The sequence below is a fragment of the Chionomys nivalis genome, chromosome 2, assembly GCF_950005125.1.
Source record: "Chionomys nivalis chromosome 2, mChiNiv1.1, whole genome shotgun sequence".
NCBI classification, from domain to species: domain Eukaryota; kingdom Metazoa; phylum Chordata; class Mammalia; order Rodentia; family Cricetidae; genus Chionomys; species Chionomys nivalis.
Window position 1 is genome coordinate 89839741 of NC_080087.1, and position 21043 is coordinate 89860783.

Below are 21043 nucleotides of genomic sequence, written 5' to 3' on the forward strand. Positions count from 1 at the left end.
ACAGATTCATACATAAAAGACCTCTAAATGAGACACAGTGTGTTTAAAAAATGTAAATAGGCTTGGGAGAGAGACGGAAAAAAATAGAGTTATAAATACAAGTAAATGTTTTATGAAAAATGAAATGAAGTCTTTAAAAAGACAGAGTACAGACAATCGTAAATTAAAGGGGTAAATAGAATAAAATAAATATCACAAAGTAATAGAATAAAAACAAATAAGGCACATAAAGATGGACTATATACAGAGTGTCTAGATTATGTATATTATTGTGTTTTCTTTGAATTTTTTGACTGTAAAGGAGTTAAGTAACCAACATATATGCTTTAAAGGAATGATGTCTTCACAATTTTGGTCTAAGGATTTATTGCTTTGGAAAAGAAGTTGTTCTTTTGTGTCCATAGAGGATGAGAACCTGTGGAATCCTTCCAGACTAATGTGGTTTGATGAATCAAGACTGCCCAAAAGGTCGCTGTGAACACCCCTAAAAAAATCACTTCACCAAATAAAAAGCAGGAAGCAGTTTGGAGAGAACTTTGTCCATATTCCCAAATACTATTCATAAATGTTTTTTATATTTAAAGGGGGATATGCTATAGAAATTTGCATTGGTATGGATCTTGGTTTATTGATACAAATTTAAGGTCAATTTTATTATATGCATTTCTGCTCTTGATTAAGGTATTGTATTTGTGCAGCTCATTTTGAAATGTAATGTATAATTAAAATATAGGTAAATAGAGAGTCATCTATAATAGTAATAATCAAGTTTGTAGTCATGTTAGTTAGATTTTCTAGATGTACAGAGATGTATTTTAGATATACAGGGATTCTTCAAATCTTTGAGAGACTTGCAGAATATGACATTTAAAATGTTTTAAGAGCTTAAGACTTTTCATGACAATGAGACACATGTGATCCTGGCGGCACCAATCTACTGCAAGAGGATGATGGGCATCGAAGAAGCTCCTTATGGAGTTTATTAGCCATTTGGGCAAGAAACTACTCTTGCCTGGACTGCTTGATGAACTGGATGTGTAGGACCCATAGAGAAATGACTGCTGAACTTGCCTAGAGGTGAGATGATTCTTCCGGTTTCCTGATTCATGAAAGAGTCTGCCAGATATTCTGCAGGACACAAAAGAAACTGATGGACTTTTTCATTGCAAGGCAGAGCAGGTTTTCAAATTTTCTACTTCCTGCAAAGGTCTGCTGGATACTATGGGCGTGTGGGCTGAAGATTGGATGCCCCAACAAAGCAGAAGAATTTTGGGTAATTTCCCGGCAACAAGATATCTGTCATTTCTAGAGATTTGGAAGTTGCTTTCAATATACTTAGTGTTTATTTAGGTAATATTATGTCCTTCTGGGGTCTTTGATGGTGTTGAAGAATTTATAGTTGTAGTTAGTTTTCCTTAGTTATGATAAAAGATAACATGGATATAAGTATTGTAACTATAATTCTTGCATGATACCTGTTTTGTTATTTGTAATTTTACTATGTTAAAATTAAAAACTTCTTTTTCATTTAAACAGAAAAGGGGAGGTGATATACAATTCCGCTATGTATGCTGTGATTATCATTGTTTAATAAAGGAATTACTTTGGGCCTAAAGCAGAGAGAGCTATAGGGCAGAACTTTGGTAGGGTGTAAACTAAACTGAATGCTGGGAGAAAAAAGGTGGAGTAAGTGAGAAGTTATGTATCCCGGCCACATAGATGCTGGGAACATTAACCGGTAAGTGACAGCCATCTAGCATTACACAGATTAATAAAATGGGTTAAATTAAATGTAATAGTTAGCCAATAAGAAGCTAGAGCTAATGGACAAAGCAGTGATATAATTAATACAGTTTCTATGTAATTATTTTGGGACAAGTAGCTGGGAACAAACAAGCAGCTACCCTTACTATATCATATCACATCCCCAATGAGAAATTTCATCCAGAAAGGCTTCTCTTACTAATGGTTTCACAAGCAATCAAATGAAAGTTACCAAGAAGAGTCATATATTAAAATATATCTTCCTATCTGGGAAGTTTTTCATTCAATAAATTACATTATGACCTGGTTCACTATAGGCTCCTGGTTAATTATGAGGAAAATTAATTTAGTCACTCGTAGTCCACAATAGCCCCTACCCTGTTCAAAGGTTCAAAGTCTCTTCTGATGCTCAAGACCATCAAGTGACAGTGACTTGTCCCACAGTCATTCAGTCCCAAAGAAACACACAGGTCTACATTAATTATAAACTGGTTAGCCTATTAGGACAGGCTTCTTATTAACTAATTCTTACATGTTACATTAGTACATAATTCTTATCTGTGTTAACCACATGGTTTGGTACCTTTTATCAGTGAGGTATTCTCATCTTGCATCTGGGTGATGACTGCAGACTGAGCCTTTCCTCTTACCAGATTTTTCCTGTTCTGATCACCCCACCTATCCTTCTTGCCTTGTTACTGACCAGTTAGCATTTTATTAAACCAATATGTGACAAATCTTTACAAGGTACAAGACCATTGTCCCATGGTAAGTAACATTTGTAAAAATCAGAAAACAAGTACATCTTTCCTACATAAATGGTACAGAATACCATTCACACTCCAAAGTAGAGAAATGGAAACATAGTGAGAGAAGATTGAACCAAGGCAAGACTGAAGCATAGCAGGACAAACATCAAATCTCGTAACTTTATCTCAGATGCACAGGGCTTCAGTTTCAAAGGGCTTAGATGGCCATATCCCTGCATCTTCTCATACATCTCTCTCTTTGGTTACTTCTAGTCCCTAAATTCAGCTAGCTCTCCATAGAAGATGTCTTATAGTTTAGGCATCTCTATATCTTGTGGTATCAAAATGCAACCTAGGCTGTATCAAAATAAAACTCTGGCTGTTGTGGAATATTATTGTTAAGATGCGTTATTTTTGTCTATGTTGTGAAACAATTGTTTCAATGATGCAAATATGTAATGCATTCTTTTACGTTGTATTTGTTTAATTCTGTAAAGATATGATACTGGGTTGGTCTAAAATACATGTTTGGCCTAATGAACAGTCAATAGCTTGGTAAGAATGATTAAGAAGGGTGGGAAGGCAGAGAGAATAAATGGGAGTGTTTTACTCCACGAAACTGACTTTTCATTTCTTTCTACACCACTCATTTTTTTTTCTGCTGTAGACCTAAATAAATAAATAAATCAAAAGACAATGTTCCCACATTCTACCCAGCAACAAAATCACTTTGGGTGTACAACATTTTGACCTAATTATGTTTGTTTCTTGCTGTGATTAAATTCTCTGAATAAAAGCATATGAGGTAATAAACAGGCTTGTTTGACTGTTATTTCCAGGTCACAACCCACAACTGTGGAAGTTTAGGATAGAAACCCAAGTTAGTAACTGAAGGCAAGAGACACAAGGAAAAAATGTTTACTGGCTTTCTCTCTTGCTTAGCCACTCTCTCAGATTCAGCAACCTTTCTTATCCCACTCAGTCACACTTGCTTACTGTGTGATGACCTCCACCATCAGGGAAAGAGAAGAGCCTTCCCACATTAATCACCAATCAACACAATTTTCCCCAAACATAGTAAGTAGCAATTTCGCTCTGGACAAAGCCTCAATTGATGCTCTCTAACATGACTCTAATCTAAATCATGTTGACAGCTGAAGCTAATTAAGGTAGAGATGAAAATATATGAGAAGATTCTTTTAAACACAAAATCAATATATTAACCATAACAAACATCAAGTTTTCATAACGAATATGTGTTTCCAAAAACCCAGATTGGTCAAGAAATGGGAAAAGAGAGCCTGTAAGATCAAGAAGAGAAAACTAAAACTGTCTCTGCAAAGAAACTTCCTAAACCAAGAAATGCTAAGGGACCTCATAATATAGTATATTTTCTGAAAAAGAATCATGAAGATCTATCATTTTGTACAGAAACAACAATAAATTTAGATGATAATTAATAAAATAAAAATATATACAGTATTATAGGCAAAACAAGACACAAAGACAGGCCTACAAATACATATTATGGTTCCTTAAACAAAAATGACGAGATACTAACAAAAATTAAATGACAAGAAACCACTGGCCAGTAGTCATCCTGTGCACTCTAGTTCTCTCCTTTGCTGATAATAGAAAATGGATTGGGTGAGGAGAACTGTTACACCAAAATTGGAAAATTTGCATAAAACTTTCAAATGTTTTCATTTTAAACAATAGTTTTGATTACTAAAAGAATTTCATTATGTTATAAAAAGAAAATTATATTGATTAAGATCACTTAGAAACCATTTTGTTTCCTATGACTGAGATTGCCAGTAAGTCTGCACAAAGTGAGGAAATAAAAACTTTCTCAAACCACTAGCAATCAAACAATATAGAAAAAAACCAGTGTATAATTTGTATTATACACCTAAAGCAATTTGTTTTGCTCTAATTGTTTTATGAGGCAGAGTACTTTTGAAAAGAAGTTTATCCCCACATTTTGTGTATGTTTATGTGTGAGAAAGAATGTCTTCCATGTGTATAAGAACAGAGGATGTCATGTCAGATCCCCTGAATCTGGAGTAGCAGGTGGTTCTGAGCCTCCCAACTTGTATATTGGGATATGAACAGGACTAATAATGTCAAGTCAATGAAAAATTCTTAAAATATAGACTGGCATGAGCTGAGCAACACTTTAGCTATATCACTCTGGTTATCTATCGGGAAAATAACTTTTACAAATTTATAGAGCTAAAAAGAAAATCAAGATGGCAGTTCCTCAGATTTGGGAATAGATCTACCCCAGAATGGTGTTGTACCAGTCTGGGGCATATATAAACCCACAGATGATCCATCCTGTAGTTACTTTTTTTTACTCTTTGGCTAATTTGGGAGCCCACCATCCAGCTCCCAAATGTATCACATGGAAAATTATTTTTACCTATGAATGCTTAGTCTTAGCTTGGTTCTAGTCAGCTTTTCTTAATTTAAATTATTCTATCTACCTTTTGCCTTTGGGCTTTTATCTTTATTCTATATACCTTTCTTTACTTCTTATTGTGGCTAACTGTGAAGTTGGTCCCAGACATTCTCCTCTTTCTTTCTTGGTCCTCAATCCTTCTCCCTTTTTCTCCTTTTATTTATTCTCTCAGTCTGGCATCCCAACCTATCCCTCTCCTGCCTAGCTACTGGCCATTCAGATCTTTATCGGCCAATCAGGTGTTTTAGGCAGGCAAAATAACACAGCTTCACAGAGTTTAAAAATGGAACATAAAAGAATGCAACACACTCTTGCATCATTAAATAAATATTCCACAGCATAAATAGATATAATGTTTCACAACATTTCCCCTTTTGTCTAAATAAAAAAAAAAAGAAAGGCTATAACTTTTCACTTTCTCCACAGCTGCCGTTTCCTTTTCATTAGCATTAAAAATTAAAGTTAATAAACTGTGCAATCTATATTTAGTGGTATTAATTACCCCTTTCTGTTTATTAAGCATATGTTTTAGGGGGCCAGATAAAACATTAACTAGTTAATCTTTATCAATCAAAATTGGGAGTCAGATATCACGGGTAAAAACCTGAAAGATCAGAGAAGCAGTGAAGAAACCACCAGTGACTCTCTGTTCCATTTCTCTATCCAAAACAGGCCAAGATCCTCTCTCAGGCCGACCTTATTACTTGTCTCCTTTCTATCCACAGTCCTCCAACTTCTATAGTAACATTGTCAGTAAATAGCTAGCACTGTTCTCTGACTCCAAACATGCTTTTTTTTAATCAGAATATGAAAAAACTATCACACAACACCCTGCAACCTCTTATACATCTCACTCTTGCTACTTCCACACTCCTATGCAGCTCTCCATGGAACTTGTCCCATAGCTTGGGTATCTCAACATACTGTGGTCTGAAAAGTGATGCAGTTTCATATCCACCACTTCATGTAATAAACTCTCCAAATCTCTTCTTCACTGGGGATCTGATTCTGCCAAACATAGTTGGGCAAAATAGTGATGCCCTGATCAAAAAAAAAGAATCCTTGATCTTTATATTTGCATCTTTTATGTTTCCTGAATCAGTATGACATAGGTAATCCTGCCAAGATTTGATAGACTCTACCAAGCTTGGACCAATTTTGCTGCAAGTTCTATATGATGATGCTCCTGGGACAAGGAATTACTTTGTGTACTTCTTCCAAAAATTAAGGGCTTAGTTAGATGCAGTCTTACACTTGGAGCATCTTCCTAGGCTTCAAATGCACAGCCAGGCTCTTTCCTTTGATGGTGCTAAAATCTTTTATAATCTCTGCACCTTTTTTCACCACTGGACTGCCATATAAAAGTACCTAGTATTGTTTTTCTTAACAAAACAGACTTTTTCTGATGTAAGCTGTGAATATGTGCTGCTTTTATTGGTTGATGAATGAACCTGTTTTGGCCTATGACAGGACAGAATATAGCTAGATAGGAAATCCAAACAGATACAGAAAGAAAGAAGAATTCAAAAAGACTCCAGGAGCTTCAGGAGGAAAAAGATGTGAAGTAATAAGTCATGAATCATGTAGCAAAGCAGATATACACAAACTATGGGTTATGGGTTAATTTAAATGAAAGAGCGAGCCAGTAATAGTCTGAGTCATTGGCCAAATACTTATAATTAATATAAGCCTCTGGCCGGGCGGTGGTGGTGCACGCCTTTAATCCCAGCACTCGGGAGGCAGAGGCAGGCGGATCTCTGGGAGTTCGAGGCCAGCCTGGTCTACAAGAGCTAGTTCCGGGACGGGCACCAAAGCTACAGAGAAACCCTGTTTTGAAAAAACCAAAAAATAAATAAATAAATAATATAAGCCTCTGAATGGTACTTTGGGAGCTGGCAGATGGGAGAGAAACTTGCAGCTACACTTGTTGTCTCTTTCTTCTTCATTTTTTTCACTATAGACCTGCATGAGTCATCAGTAATCACCATCCAATAGAAGCAATATTTTGTACAGAAAATCAGTTTATTCCTTTGTAATTCTACCTACACACTTTCTCAAGACATGGGGAGAATAAGAAAGATTAGGACAAAAATATCACACAAATGATCTCTAGATAAATTTTTCATGAAGTCTTCTAAGCACCTCTGCTTGTGTATCAAGCTAAGATCACCTGATACATAAGGGGCCACGAGGAATAAATACAGACTTGGGCTGGAAAGGCTACAGCAAGACAAGGCTGTGACTGTTTTACTGAGGACAATCAGACTTTTCATTTATCAAAAACAGAAGATAATGGCAATTTCTAGAATCACTATAGTTATAGCTTCCAGGAAGATGTGGGATTCCCCTTTGTAAGCTGTGACTATGTTTTATTCCCATTGGTTAATATAAAAATCTACTTTGGAAGCCGGGCGGTGGTGCCACACTCCTTTAATCCCAGCACTTGGGAGCCAGAGGCAGGCGGATCCCTATGAGTTCGAGACCAGCCTGGTCACAAGAGCTAGTTTCAGGACAGGCTCCAAAAACGGCAGAGAAACCCTGTCTTGAAAAAGAAAAAAAAATCTACTTTGGACTTATGGCAGCACATAATAGAGCAAGGTGGAATTTCTGAGCAAAGAAAGAGGTGAAAAGAAAGGAGAGTTAGGAAGACACCAGGTAGCTGCTAAGGAGACAGATGCCAGATAGAACCTTACCAGTAGTCCACCCATCTGGCAATACAAAGATTTATAGAAATGAGTTAATTTAAGATTAAGTGTTACTTAATAAGAAGCCAAAGCTATTGGCCAAGCAGTGTTGTAATCAATAGACTCTGTATAATTATTTCTGGGCATCCAGAAACAAACAAATAGCCTCCATTAACCAAATGGTGCCAAAATGAGGCAACTACATCAACACAAAATCTGACAGAGTTAAAAAAAAATCTAGACACAAAAAACAGATAAAGCCGACTTCTTGGTAGCCACATATTTTTCCAGATGGGCTTTGTTATCTGGCAGTAAACAAGGGTGCCACAGCTCCTGTAAGACACATCATCCTGACTCAGAAACAAAAGATGCACAGCTTTTTTAGTGAAGGGCTTCCTGGTTTGTGCTGGCAAAAATAGCTCTGACTCTCATGGGAGGTATTACACCTGGGGTCTGTGTGCAGCATGCTACAGATTTCTTAATGGAGACATAGACATGCCATGTCTCTTGAGCTGTGGCACAGAGAATGGCTTGCAGAGCTGGCAGTAAACATACCTCTGCCATGTTGTACTAAGTAGAGCAAGCAGGCAGAGCTGAGGACTTGGTCCTAGCCATGCCTGTTGAACATTTGTTTTTGAAAAAAAAGTACTCCTGGTCAGAAAATAATTACGACTATGCAAAAAAAGCCAGATTCAGATAAAAAGTATTGTAAATGGGTCACAGTGCATAAATGTATGTAAGCTTCAGAGAGTGAAGACAGTCATAGATTAAAGTATAGAAAAATAAGCCATATAAAGATGGGAAATACACAGAGAGTCTAGATTAAGTGCATTATTGTGTTTTCTTTGAGTTTTTTGACTGTGAATGAGCACAGAGAGACATTTCATTGTATGGGCTACTAAGGCCAACCAACATATATACATTAAAAGTATCTTGACTTCAAAATTTGGGTCTAAGAATATGTTGCTTTGGAAAAGAGGTTCTGCTTTTGTTTCTGTAGAGGAGGAAAACCTCTGGATTCCTTCCAGAATAAGGTAGTGTGATGGACCAAGATCCCCTGAAAGGACTCCATGAACCCTCAAAAGACTTTGTCCAACAAAAAGCAAAAGCAGTTTGGCGAGAATTCCTCCAAAATGCCCAAATATTGTTTATAAATGTTTGTTTACATTTAAAGGAAATATGATATAGGGATAATTCTTTGTATTTGTATAGACCTTGGTCTATTGATACAAATTTAAGGTCAATTTTGTTAAATGAATCTCTGCTCTTGTTTAAGGTATTATATTTGTTCAGTTCATTTAAAGATGCAATGTATAGTTAAGAAATACAATTTAATACATAGTCATTTACAATAGTTAAACTTGTAGTAATGTTAGTTAGGTGTTCTAGATGTAATGAGATATATTTTATATGGATTGGTATTCTTCAAATCTTTTAAAGACATACATAACATGGCATTTTAAATGTTTTAAAAACTTAGGCCTTTTCATGACAGTAAGACATGTCTTCTTCTGGGAGCACCAATTATTTCAGAGAGGTTGATGGGTATTGAAGAAACTCATTATGAAATTTGCTTTCAATCTGACAAGGCTAGCCATTTGGGCAAGAAACTGCTCTTGCCAGGATCACTTGGTGGTATGTTGTGTAAACTGGACATGCAGGACCTAAAAAAATGACTGCTAAAGTTGCCTAAAGAAGGTGAGACAGTTTCTGCTTCATGAAAAGTCTGGTAGACATTCTGCAGGACACAGAAAAAAGGTGACTGAGAAACTGGCAATATAGGTGGAACTGTCTTTGAAATTTTCTGCTTCATGGAAAGGTCTGCCAGATGCTATGGGCCTATAGACTGAAGATGGATGCCCCAATATTACAGAAGAACTTTAGGTGACTGTCCAGGCAGCAAGATGTCTTTGTCAATTCTAGAGTTTTGGGTGTGCTTATAACTACTTAGGTAATATATGTCCTTCTGGAGTCTTTGATGGAGTTGAAGAAAGACAGTTTTATAATTATAGAAGATAGATTAGATTTAAAACTTTAGACTCACAAAGATAGAATAGATGATAGAGTATTTTCCTCAGTTCGCCAAACGTAAATGGACTAAATACTGTAACTATAATTCTTGCTTGATAATTGTTTTCTTGTATGTAATCTTGCTATATCAGAGTTAAAACCTTCCTTTTTACTTTTTACTTTTTACAGAAAAGGGGAAGTGATGTGAGATTCCCCTCTGTATGCAGTGAATATGTTTTATTCCAGTTGGTTAATAAAGACACAGCTTGAGCCTATGGCAGCACAGAATAGAACAAGGTGAGAATTCCAAGCAGAGATAAAGGAGAAAAGAAGGCAGAGTAAGGGAGATGCCACCTAGCCACTGAAGGAAACAAATGCTGGATGGAACCTTACTGGTAGGCCACAGCCATGTGGTGATACATAGATTAATAAAAATGGGTTAATTTGAGATGTAAAAGTTACTTGATAAGAAGCCTAAGTATTAGATGTGCAGTCTTGAAATTAATACAATTTCTGTATAAATATTACAGGTCTGGGCAGTGAGGAAATGACCAAGCAACCTCTGTTTATACCAGGATGTAATGAAGATTGCAAGCTATATAACATACACAAGATTAATGCCTAAATTTAATTGTCCTGTTAAGCATTCATGATTCCTTGACTACTAAGGGATTATACAAAGAAGCACATTTCAGCCTGAATGCTTCACAGCCTGAGGAAATTTAAAAGTCTGTCAGGAACTCAGAGGTATATAGTGACACAGGACCATGAACTTTAACCTGAAAAACATACAACATAGGTCTCTCGAGACAGTTAGGTTAGGCCACATGGTTCCCTAAAGAGCCTACTGCCCACTAAAATTCTATGACTTGACCTCTACTCTCTGCCATTACTCTCAACATTCCCATCTACTAAGTCATACAGATGAAGCTGATTAAGCTCTTTGTCCAGTTTTCTGATAGTTTCAGCATTCTTATAAGAGTCAACATTCCCAGGTCCTTTGCAGCAACAAAATCTCCTTTGAGTCCCATTTTTGTTCCAACTCTCTTCTCTGTTGCTGTTATTAAATTGTGCAATCAAAAGCAACTCAGGAAATGAACATGTTTATTTGGTTGTTAGCCCTATTTTACAATTCCTCCTTATGAGAGCTTAGGATAGATACTCAAGCTAAGAACTAAAGGAAAAACATGTGGAACCATTGTTTTCTGGCTTTCCCTCTTGCTTGGTCAAGGTCTTGTGCTCTAGAGCTAGTTCTCCTATATATCCCAGGGCTGCTTGGTCAGAGATATCACCAACTCATTGGAAAAGACTTCCTACATCAATCAAAATCAACACAATCTCTCTCAGATACCTTAATCAGATATTCTGATCTAGGCATACTCTCAATTGGTATTTTCTCAGATCACTCTAACCTATGTTATGTTGACAACTGAGGCTAATTAGAGGAAAGAGGTAATAATATACAAGAAGATTTTAAAGACCCAAAGGCAATGTACTAATCATATCAATCATTTCAGTAGCCAAAACACAAACATGAAGATAGATATGCCAGGAAATGGAAAGAGGCAAACATCTAAGATAAAGAAGAGAAAACTAAAACTGTCTCTCCACAGAAATGTCCCAAACCAACAAAAACTCAAGGACCTCAAAACATGAGAAATCTGAATACAAAATTGGTGAGACCTATATTTTCCAGAAAATAAACAATATACTTAAATAAAACAATGAGTAAAATTAACAACATAGATGGGTAGCACTGACAAACAAACACACAAAGACATATTATGCTCCTTTAAATAAAAACAAGATTCTAACCAACATCAAACTCTCAGAAATCACTGACCAGCACTCATCTGATACACTTTAGTTCTTTATCCTTTACCAATAATAGAAAATTGCTTGGGGGAGGAGGGCTGTTACACCAAAATTGGAGAGTTTCACTTAAAACCTTCTCATATCTTAACTTTGTAGAAAATAGTTTTGACTAAAAAAAAAATCTCCTGATCTTATAGTAATAAAAGTCTATTAGGATCACTTAGACAACATTTTGCTCCCCCTGATTCATGACTGCATGTAAGTCTGCAATTAGAGTGAGGAAACGGAAACATTTAAAAACAAATTCAAGATAACAGATTTTTAAAGAATCAATGGACACCTGAAGCAACTTGTTTTACTCTAATTGCTTTATAAATCACAAGCACTTCTGAAAACAAGTCTATTGGTATTTTTTGCATATGTTTGTGCATGAATGAGAATGTCTTCCATATGTATACAAGTAACAAAAAAGATGTGTTCAGATGCCCTGGATCTGAAATGGTATATGAGCCTCAAAACTTGAGTGCGGGTATCTGAATTCAGGTCACCTCAAAAAAGAATATGTGCTAAGCCACCTGCCAACATTCATAATAACTTTTATCCAATAAACCAAAAGTCTCTCACAGATTAACAACAAAAGCAACAAAACCTAAATAAATAAATAAATAAAGTAAACAAATAATCCTTAGAAACATGAAGCATCAAATTTAAGATAATGTATGGTAAATTTGCACCATAAATAAATACAGTACAATGGAAATTCCCAATAATTTTTAACAGGAAAGCTGATTACAAAGCTACATTCATGTTCAAGCACTCATAGTAATCAATGGGATTATGAAAAAATAGTACACACATTGACATAATATGACTTCTTTCTGGGTGGTGGTGGTACATCCCTTTAATCCCAGCACTCAGGAGGCAGAGATGGGAGGATCTCTGTGAGTTTGAAGCCAGCTTGGTCTACAGAACAAGTTCCAGGACAGGCTCCAAAGCTACAGAGAAACCCTGTCTCAGGGAAAAAAAATCACCACAACAAAGCTGATTAATCAAGAATGTGTATGGTACTTGGGAAAGAATAAAGAGAATGGAGAAAAAGCCGAGAACAAAGGCAGGAAAATACAATCAGTTATTAACCAAAAGACCAAAGGAAACTAGTCAGGAAACATGTGATCTTGACCAACATTACCCAGCTACCTATGATTCTGTGCATAGAAATTAAATAAAGACTTCACAATTTTCACAAAATACTTCAAAGTGACACTTAAACTGTTGTTTCTGACCTTCCAGCTACTGGTATTTCTTCCAGAGAGCTCTCTCTGCAAAAGAGATGCTCTTTTGCTATGGTTCTGCAGCCCCTTACACCTCCTTGTGGTTTCAGGTAAACCCAGCCCCATTGATGCCCAATCCCAAAACAATATAGAGTAATTTCTGCTTCCTGTCAAATGGATTATAGCACAAGGTATAGATTCTGCTCTGTCTACCTGCCCAATACCATACACACCTAAGAAACCTCTGAAGCGCCGGGCGGTGGTGGCACAGGCCTTTAATCCCAGGACTCAGGAGGCAGAGGCAGGCGGATCTCTGGGAGTTTGAGGCCATCCTGGTCTAGAAGAGCTACAGAGAAACCCTGTCTCGAAAATTAAAACAAACAAACAAGCAAAACAAAACAAACAAACAAAAAAACCCAGAAACCTCTGAAGCTCAGAAACTCCCTTTGTCCCCTGGAACTAAACATCACTGAATCACACCACTGCAGCTAGTGGTAGCAGAAAGTTAGAAGCATTTTAATCATGTATTGCTAAAAGACAATCAACATCACCATAGTTCTACCAGCTTTTAAACTATTTCAAACATTTATAAGACAAACTTGAAAGTAGACTGTAATATTCAGAACTTCTAAAAGCCAGAGTTTTCAAATCTTTCTTCCCACTGCACACCAAAAGCATGTCCCTGTGTGTACATTGGACAATGATATTACAAGCACTATACTACCATGCCAGTGCTGCAGAGTCTTCCTCTCCCCAGGAAATCCGTACACAGGGAGGCTCAGAGGACAAGGAGCCCTACCCATGCCATTACATAGAGCAACAGAACCACAGCCTGGTTCATGATCCATCCAAACCTCAGCAGAAATGACAGCTCAACAGACCTCCCCTGAACACCGTACACTCACTATGGCATAGCTTGTGTGTGGTCTTCCTTATGTAAGACTTTAAGACAATCCTAAAGCCATTTCTGACTAATCTGAATCCTCTTAGCCTCTGTGGCATAGTGCTTCACCTCCTCCCCTGGGAACCAAGGACCTAACAGCTACACATGCTCGTACTCAGGTCCTGAACAATTACCCATATACGTGTGTTTTGGTTCAGTCCCCTGGAAAACAGGGTCAAAATGACCTCTTACCTCACCTGATCTGGCAACAGCTCTCCACTCAATTATTGGTAATAGCCCTTTTAAATAAGCCAATCAAAATAGTCAAAGAACAACCCCCCTTGCTTCTGTGGCCCCTTTAAAAGTAGACTGTACCAGCTATTCGAGGTCCCTCGGCTTCCTGAATGCTGGGGGACCGTGTCATGACAGAATTAATAAAATCCTCATGCTGTTGCATCAGCTGTGGTGTATGAAGTGGTCTCTGGGGGTGACTCCTCCTCAGTGTTAGGACTCTAGAGTCCAACATTTGGTTCCCTGACCAGGAATCAAGTCGCTCCCAGACATGCTCTAGACCCAGTTGGAGGTATAAAGAAACGAGCTCATTTTTGTGTCTGTCTGTTTGTGTATTGTGTTTCTGTTTCTGTGTAATTGTGAATCGGTAATCTGAGAATTGTACTTGCGCAGGGTCTGTATTGAAATGGGGCTAAGGGAGGAGGCAGACGTGTCCTGAGATCCCTTGCCCTAACCCTGAAAGACGTTTCATGGGCATTTATGGGAGGGAGGGGCGACCTGTTCGCCCAATCTCCAGGGGAGACGTGATCCTCCATCTGTATTTTTGGATCTGCTACTGCGCGGCTTCTGCTATGTCTGTCTTTTTGTTCATGTGTATTTTCAGAGTGGTGGTAAGAACACAAGCTTCTGGTTTTGAGTTTATGTCTGTCTCTTTGTATATTTGTTTTTGTATGTTGGTTTGTCTTTGTTAAAATACACCTGCAGGAATTCAGAACCTGGCACCGGCCCCCTGGCCACCATCAGTTCCCCTGATTCTGAAAGCAGCCCCACTGCTGGAGGAGGTGGTGGCTGCCCATCCCCGAGACTTTTGTCTTCTCTCTTCCCTGTACAAGAGTGAAAGAAACCCAGAATCCAGGCACCTCTGGTTCTTTCTGATATCCAGCCGAGCATGGCAGACTTCTCCCTCCTCCTCCCCCAGAGGAAGAAGCACTTCGTTCCTGAGGAGCCCCGCTGGTTGGGCCCTAGCCCTGAAAACTTCAGTACTCAGCATCTACGCTGGGACAGGGGAAGGATGAGAGTGACTTCCCACATATTTCCCCTTCGCTCAGTAGCAGGCCAATTACAATACTGCCTTTTTCTGCCTCTAATCTTTACTTGTAACCCTTCCTTTTCTCGCTACCCTCAGGCCATGACCGGCTTATAGAATCTGTTCTGGTTACCATCAGCCCACTTGGGTGCTTGTCAGCAGCTCTTACAGGTGCTCCTAACTACAGAGAAAAAGCAGTGAGTTCTCTTTAAAGCTCAAAAAAATGTTCCAGGAGCTGACAGCAGGCCAACCCAATCACCAGACAAGATAGAAAATTAAACTTCAATACTTCAGCTGGTAGGGAGCAGCTCCGTCTTTATTGCCAGAGTACAATTGGTGGGTCTAAAAAAAAGGGGGGGAATTGCAAAACACCCCACTAATTTGCTATTTTGGCTAAGGTAAGAGCAATAGTACAAAGGTCTGATAGTACTCCTACAAAATTTTTAGAAAGACTATTGGAGGGGTACAGGACGTACACCCATTTTGATCCCATGGCAGCAGATCACCAAGCCGATGTAGTGATGTCTTTTATAGGCAGGTCAACATCAGACAGCAAGTTGCAGAAAATAGAGGGACTGCAGAGATGCTCCCTCCAGGACTTAGTAAAGGGAAAAAATTAGACAGATAGGGAGGCAACAGAAGAAGACAGCTGCAGAGACTGCGCACCTCAGACAGAGCAGCCCCTGCGTGGCCAAATGTGGACTTTAGTGAGGAGGAATGGCCCTACAGGACTTTGGGCTCCAGACACTTCCCAAAGCAGCTGCTGAGCAGAAACGGGTCGGAGAACAGCACCGGCACCGAGCACATCCGGCTACTGAAGCAGCGCTCTGCTCACCTGAAAGGCAGCCACAGCGACAGTACTGAAATTCCCCCCCTTGCTTACGCTGTGCACCCAGGTGTCCGATTCTCTGGTGTACAGGAGGGGGAAAGGGGGAGGAGTTTCCCCTCACTATGTCTAAAACATTTGACCATGGACACAAGGACTGATTATTCCTGAGTGTCCCACGCTTTTATTAGAAAAAGACCTGTTGGAGACTTTGACTTCCCCTACTGTTCTTCAGGGCTGTGAAAAAATAGCAGGCTGCTCTCTGCCTTTGCCATGTCCACCTTGCTGAGGAAGGCTTTGCAGCCACTGCCAGCTGAATCCTCCTTCCTGCTGCCTTGATCACAGCCCAAGCCTGGGAGCTCTGCTTACAGCCACCTGCCCTGGCAGGTAGCAACTGACTAAAGCGAGGAGGGCCCTGGAGATGCCAAAGCCCAATTCCAAACAGCCTTCCTGAGCTGCTTGCAAGTCTCAGAGAGAAAAACTGCCCCCAGCTCCCAGACCGCAGCTGTGGGAAGCTTGGGGTACAGCAATGCCCAAGCAGAGCTGGTTTTGGTGACACACGCTGGTAAGAAGACAGGGCAACAATGGTAAATGAGCTGGGCAGCTTACTTAAAAAAAACATTGGCCGGATGGCAGAAAAGCTTCTTCTTACCAGAACTAAAAAGATTTTAAAAAAAATCTTCTCGAGGTTTGGCCTGCTCAAGGTAATGGAGGTTGATGGTAAAACTGCCTTGTTGCCCAAAAAAGTCAGGATATAGGTTAGACTGGGGAAAATTACATTGTACATACAGACCCCAGAGTTCAGGACAGGTAAAAAGGTTAAACAAAACCAGATTAGCCTTTAAAATCTGACACTAGAGACTGGGTACAGCTCCTCCTCCTAGCCCTGTTCTGTGTGTGAAACACCCTGTCTCAGCTTGGACTAGCCCCCTATAAGATCCAAAATAGGGGACCTCCCCGCCTTGGTTTCCTAAGGCCCCTCATGACCCATTTGCTCACAAACTCCGATCTTCAGGCGCAGTTAAAGGCTCTCCAGATCTCCGAGCCCAGGCATAGGGACCCCTGGCCACCCTAACACCTGAAAATCTCGCATCGTTCCAAAATTGACGCCTGGGGTATATCCGGAGGGACATGAGGAAAGCTGCAGCACCCCACAGCCAGAACAGCGGCTGCCCTCTCAAACCTGCAATCCACACCTCCTCAAGCCCTTGCTTTGATACCCCTGCCCTCACCCCTGATTTCTGTCAACTAGTGGCAGGGCTAGCCTCCTGGGATATCCGAGATACATATCCCCCACAGCTGCCCCTGGAGGCTGGCAGAAGATTTTCCCCTGGAGAAGATATTTGGGCATGGGGGTCCAGAACACAGATGCCACTTAAAAGAGCTAAACCCTCCAGGTTTGTCCTCTCACACTAGCATGAGACAAGACGCTAATCTTGGAAATTTGTAGTTTAGTACAATCCTCCATTCCCCCAGAGCACTTTCTGTTCCTCCTCCAAGGCACAGGGTCCTATGTGCGCATATTCCACTACACACTTCATGTCCAGTGTAGCCAACCCTTTACTTCATAGCTGGGAGGTCCTGTAACCAAACACAGGACACATTCAAACAGTAACTGTTACACAAAAAGAGGCCATGGATTAGAACATAATAAAGGGTCCATGGGAACAGTTGGATGCAAGAGAGAGAGAGTGAAAATAATGTAATTATAATATCAAAAAATATGGCTAAAAAGTTGAAACAACCTTTCATGGACATGTGCCCCAGAGGCTAGGGATCTGTATTAGAGCACACCAAGTACATCTCACATCATTTCTCTCGGGGTATACAGTCATGTTAGGCAGGACCACACCATTATATCCAGTTCTTCTAGTTTGCTTGAACTAATGTTGAAAGACCCCCAGTGAGTGGAGACTCTCACTCAGTTCTCTGGATAACAGAACCCTCACCAGTAACTCACGAGAGACCATCCTTGCTGCAATCACACGAGGCTTTAATGGATGAGATGAGACAAGAGGAGAACCAGTGCACGGGGGCCAAGACTCATACCCCACTCAGGGGAAGAGTTCGACCCCGAGTGACCAGGAGAAGTGATTTTTAAGGGAAGAAACCACAGCACAGTGATACGGAATTGGCAGGGAGTGTCACAGAAAATTCCAAAAATACCAGTGAAGATTATGAGAAGGCAACTCCCTGCCTCCCAGGACCACTCCCAAGGTCATAATCAGCTAGTTCCTAAAACACTGTACAATGGGGGAAACTCCCTGTTTCTCAAGATTATTCTCAAGATTACAGTCTAACTTTAACTTCAGCTAGTTCCTGAAACACAGTCACCAAACTGGCTAATTCTAGATTCCTGATTCTTCTCTTCCTGGTTAGATTTTTGGCTATTTTCTTCCTGCCGGGGGGGGGGTTGGGGTGGGGGCTGGATTTATCCAGAGCTTTCTTTGGGGATACCTGGAGTTATCCAGGTCTTTCACTGTAACTACAGTAATTTGGTTTAATAATAAGTTCGATTTTTATACCGATTCTTGAAGGCATGGTCTGTGGGTGTCACTACTCATTGCTAATGTCCACTGCTGTCACAGCAGAAAAGCTTTCACCCTCTTTATTCCCCATCCTTTTTTTTTTGTGACTATGCTTGCTTTACAGTTGGTCCGTGAACTAAATTCTTACACTGGTCCTAGTTCACTTATAAATTCACAATAAAATATGGAGAAGTTGGAGGATACTCTTTCACTAATCTATTTCTCCCTCCCACAGACCAGTCAAGCTCCACCTTGGAAGGAGTTGCAGGACTGTCTTTCCAGCACTGGGTAGCAGAGGCAGGATTAGGTGTTCAAAGCAATTTTCAGTTACATAGTGTGAGGGAAGCCTGAGCTACAGGAGACATTGATATAAACCAGCTGTTCTCAATCTTCCTAATGTTGTGATCCTTTAAAACAGTTCCTCCTGATGTGTTGAACCCCCAACTATAAAATTATTTTCACTACTACTTCATAACTATAATTTTGCTACTGTTATGAATTATAATATGAAATATTTGTGCTTTCTGATGGTCATTTGATTCCCCAATGGGAGCTGTGACCACCAAGGTTAAGAAACCCTGCTCTAAGCTGATTAACTAAATAAATAAATAGCATATAAGAAAAAATCAAATGAAATTCTTAAATTAGGAAACTTTGAAAAATATAGCAGTAATGCATTTAAAGAAAATGAATGTTAAAAATGATACCAATAATTGATGCTTTAAAATGATAAAAAAAAAACACAGTAGAACACTTATCTATACTAAATGTGAAATGGAGTAGGCCCTTCCCTGATAGGGAGAATGCCATTAATAAGAGACTGTATGACTTTGTTCCATGTAAAATGTTAGCTCCTGAGTGATGTAATGTGCCAGTGTTACAGTCAATTACCTGTTTCTCAAACCTTTCAGCTGACTTAACTATGTCAACTAAGATTGTACATATCTGCACAGGAGAGTTCTCTAATTGAAAACTGAAATACTTAGTAATTCAACGAATCCTCCCGAAATTGTGCACCCACCAATCCTGTCTGTCTTCATTCACAGGGAAGGAATTAATACCTGCAGGGAAATTATAAAAAAAGTCACTCACCATGCCCCACCAGTCCTTCTTTGTAATGGAGATCCCTGCAACAAACTGACTTCAACTTCAGTCTGTGACCTAGCTATTATCTAGTCTGTTTCCCCCTGCAGTGAACACAGAACAATGTCCCTCCTCTTCTGTTCTGAAGGGAGAAGCCATGCTCCACACACAAATCCTTTCCCTGCTCTGCAATGGATAGTTCACTATGTGACTCTAATACAGTTTTAGAACTGTGTGGTGCTGCAAACATGCAATCCAAGTTTTAGAGTGTTCAGCAAAGAGGAGAACAGGGACAATGTCTTGTGGGGCCACAGACAGGGTTCAAGCACATTGCAGTCAAAATAGGAGACCTTGACTCTAAATCACTTTTCAAAAAGACTGGAAATGAATTCTAGAATTAATATACCTTTATGGTACAACAGGACTCTATGTTGGTTGTGATCCTGTAATGGCCCCTTGAGCAGCATTTAGAAGCCAGCTTTTTAATGGAGGGATGTGCCTTTGTGCTGGTTGTAAATCAGGCTTGTCTCCTTTTTTATGGGAATGTAGCTGGTTAGTCCTGGGGGACAAACTTGTATATTTTATCATACTAATCTCTAACAGACAGCGTTAGAACACCATTATCTTTGGGGTATTTGGGATGCAGTTCTGCCATACCTAAATTCTACTTTGTGAATTATCGTTTCCCAAGAACTGGTAATTGCTTATACCATCAATTCTATTACCATCAATTCTACTCTTCTACATCATGGTTTAGCAGTGGAGTGTTACTCTGTACAGGAAATACGGTTTACAAGCTCCACAGAATTAACTCCAGGTGGATCCTAAACCTAAATAGTAAATGTCCAAAGTGCAGAACTTCTGGAACAGAAGACAGACCAGAGATATGTGACTTTGGCAAATCTTTGTTTCATTGCGACAATACAAGCACTAAGGGAGCCCGCATTTCACAGGGAAGTCAACAGCAATGGTATTTCAAAGCACAGTCCCATTCCCAAATCTCTGAACAGGCGCAGTAAGGATAGTGAAGTTACTCAGAGGCTGACAGCCATTCGGAAATTTCAAAGAACATGCAGAATCATGCAGGATCACGCAGACCCTACTGGGGCATGCAGGACTAGCAGGACCAGGCAGAACAGGACGAACTCTGCATCTGGTCACCGGCTCTCATGGGGCCAGAGGAAGATTCAGCACACCGTCTCCCATGGCAAAACTAGTCGCCTCTCCCGGTCTGAGAATAGCCCCAAGCTCACCACATTGTCGTTTTCCAGCTTGCCCATGCTCCTTGTTCAGCTTCCTGCACTCACCGCAGAGCACACAAAACCACTGAAGCTGACTTCTCCTCAAAGTCAAGCTTGAAAATGGCCACAGCTGCCAAGGCGGCCGCAGCTGCTGCCGCCTCCGTAGCCTCTGCTGCCACTGCTGACTCTGTTAGAATCCTGCACAACTTCCTGGCAGGTCACCTGGAATGCCTGATTGGCTAGTGAGGCCTGAGTGACAAGAGCACCTCCCATAGAGTTATACTGTGCTTAAAGACACAGCTCAGCAGGGTGGTGGCAGTGGAGGTGCATGCCTTTAATTCCAGGACTTGGGGGGCAGAGGTAGGTGAATCTCTTTGATTTCTAGACCAGCCTGATCTACAAGAGCT

The 21043-nt window shown here is 39.9% G+C and overlaps 1 protein-coding gene across 2 annotated transcripts in view; it reads right to left on the reverse strand.

Moving 5' to 3' along the window:
• Positions 1-20761, reverse strand: part of LOC130869599 (zinc finger protein 431-like) — an 87997-nt gene extending 67236 nt beyond the window's left edge. For both annotated transcript variants that reach the window (XM_057761886.1, XM_057761887.1), the window contains exon 1: positions 20649-20761. In XM_057761886.1, the coding sequence (XP_057617869.1) occupies positions 20649-20675 (27 nt within the window). In that variant the 5' untranslated portion in view covers positions 20676-20761. The remainder of the gene's footprint in view (positions 1-20648) is intronic.
• Between the last annotated feature and the right edge of the window lie 282 nt (positions 20762-21043).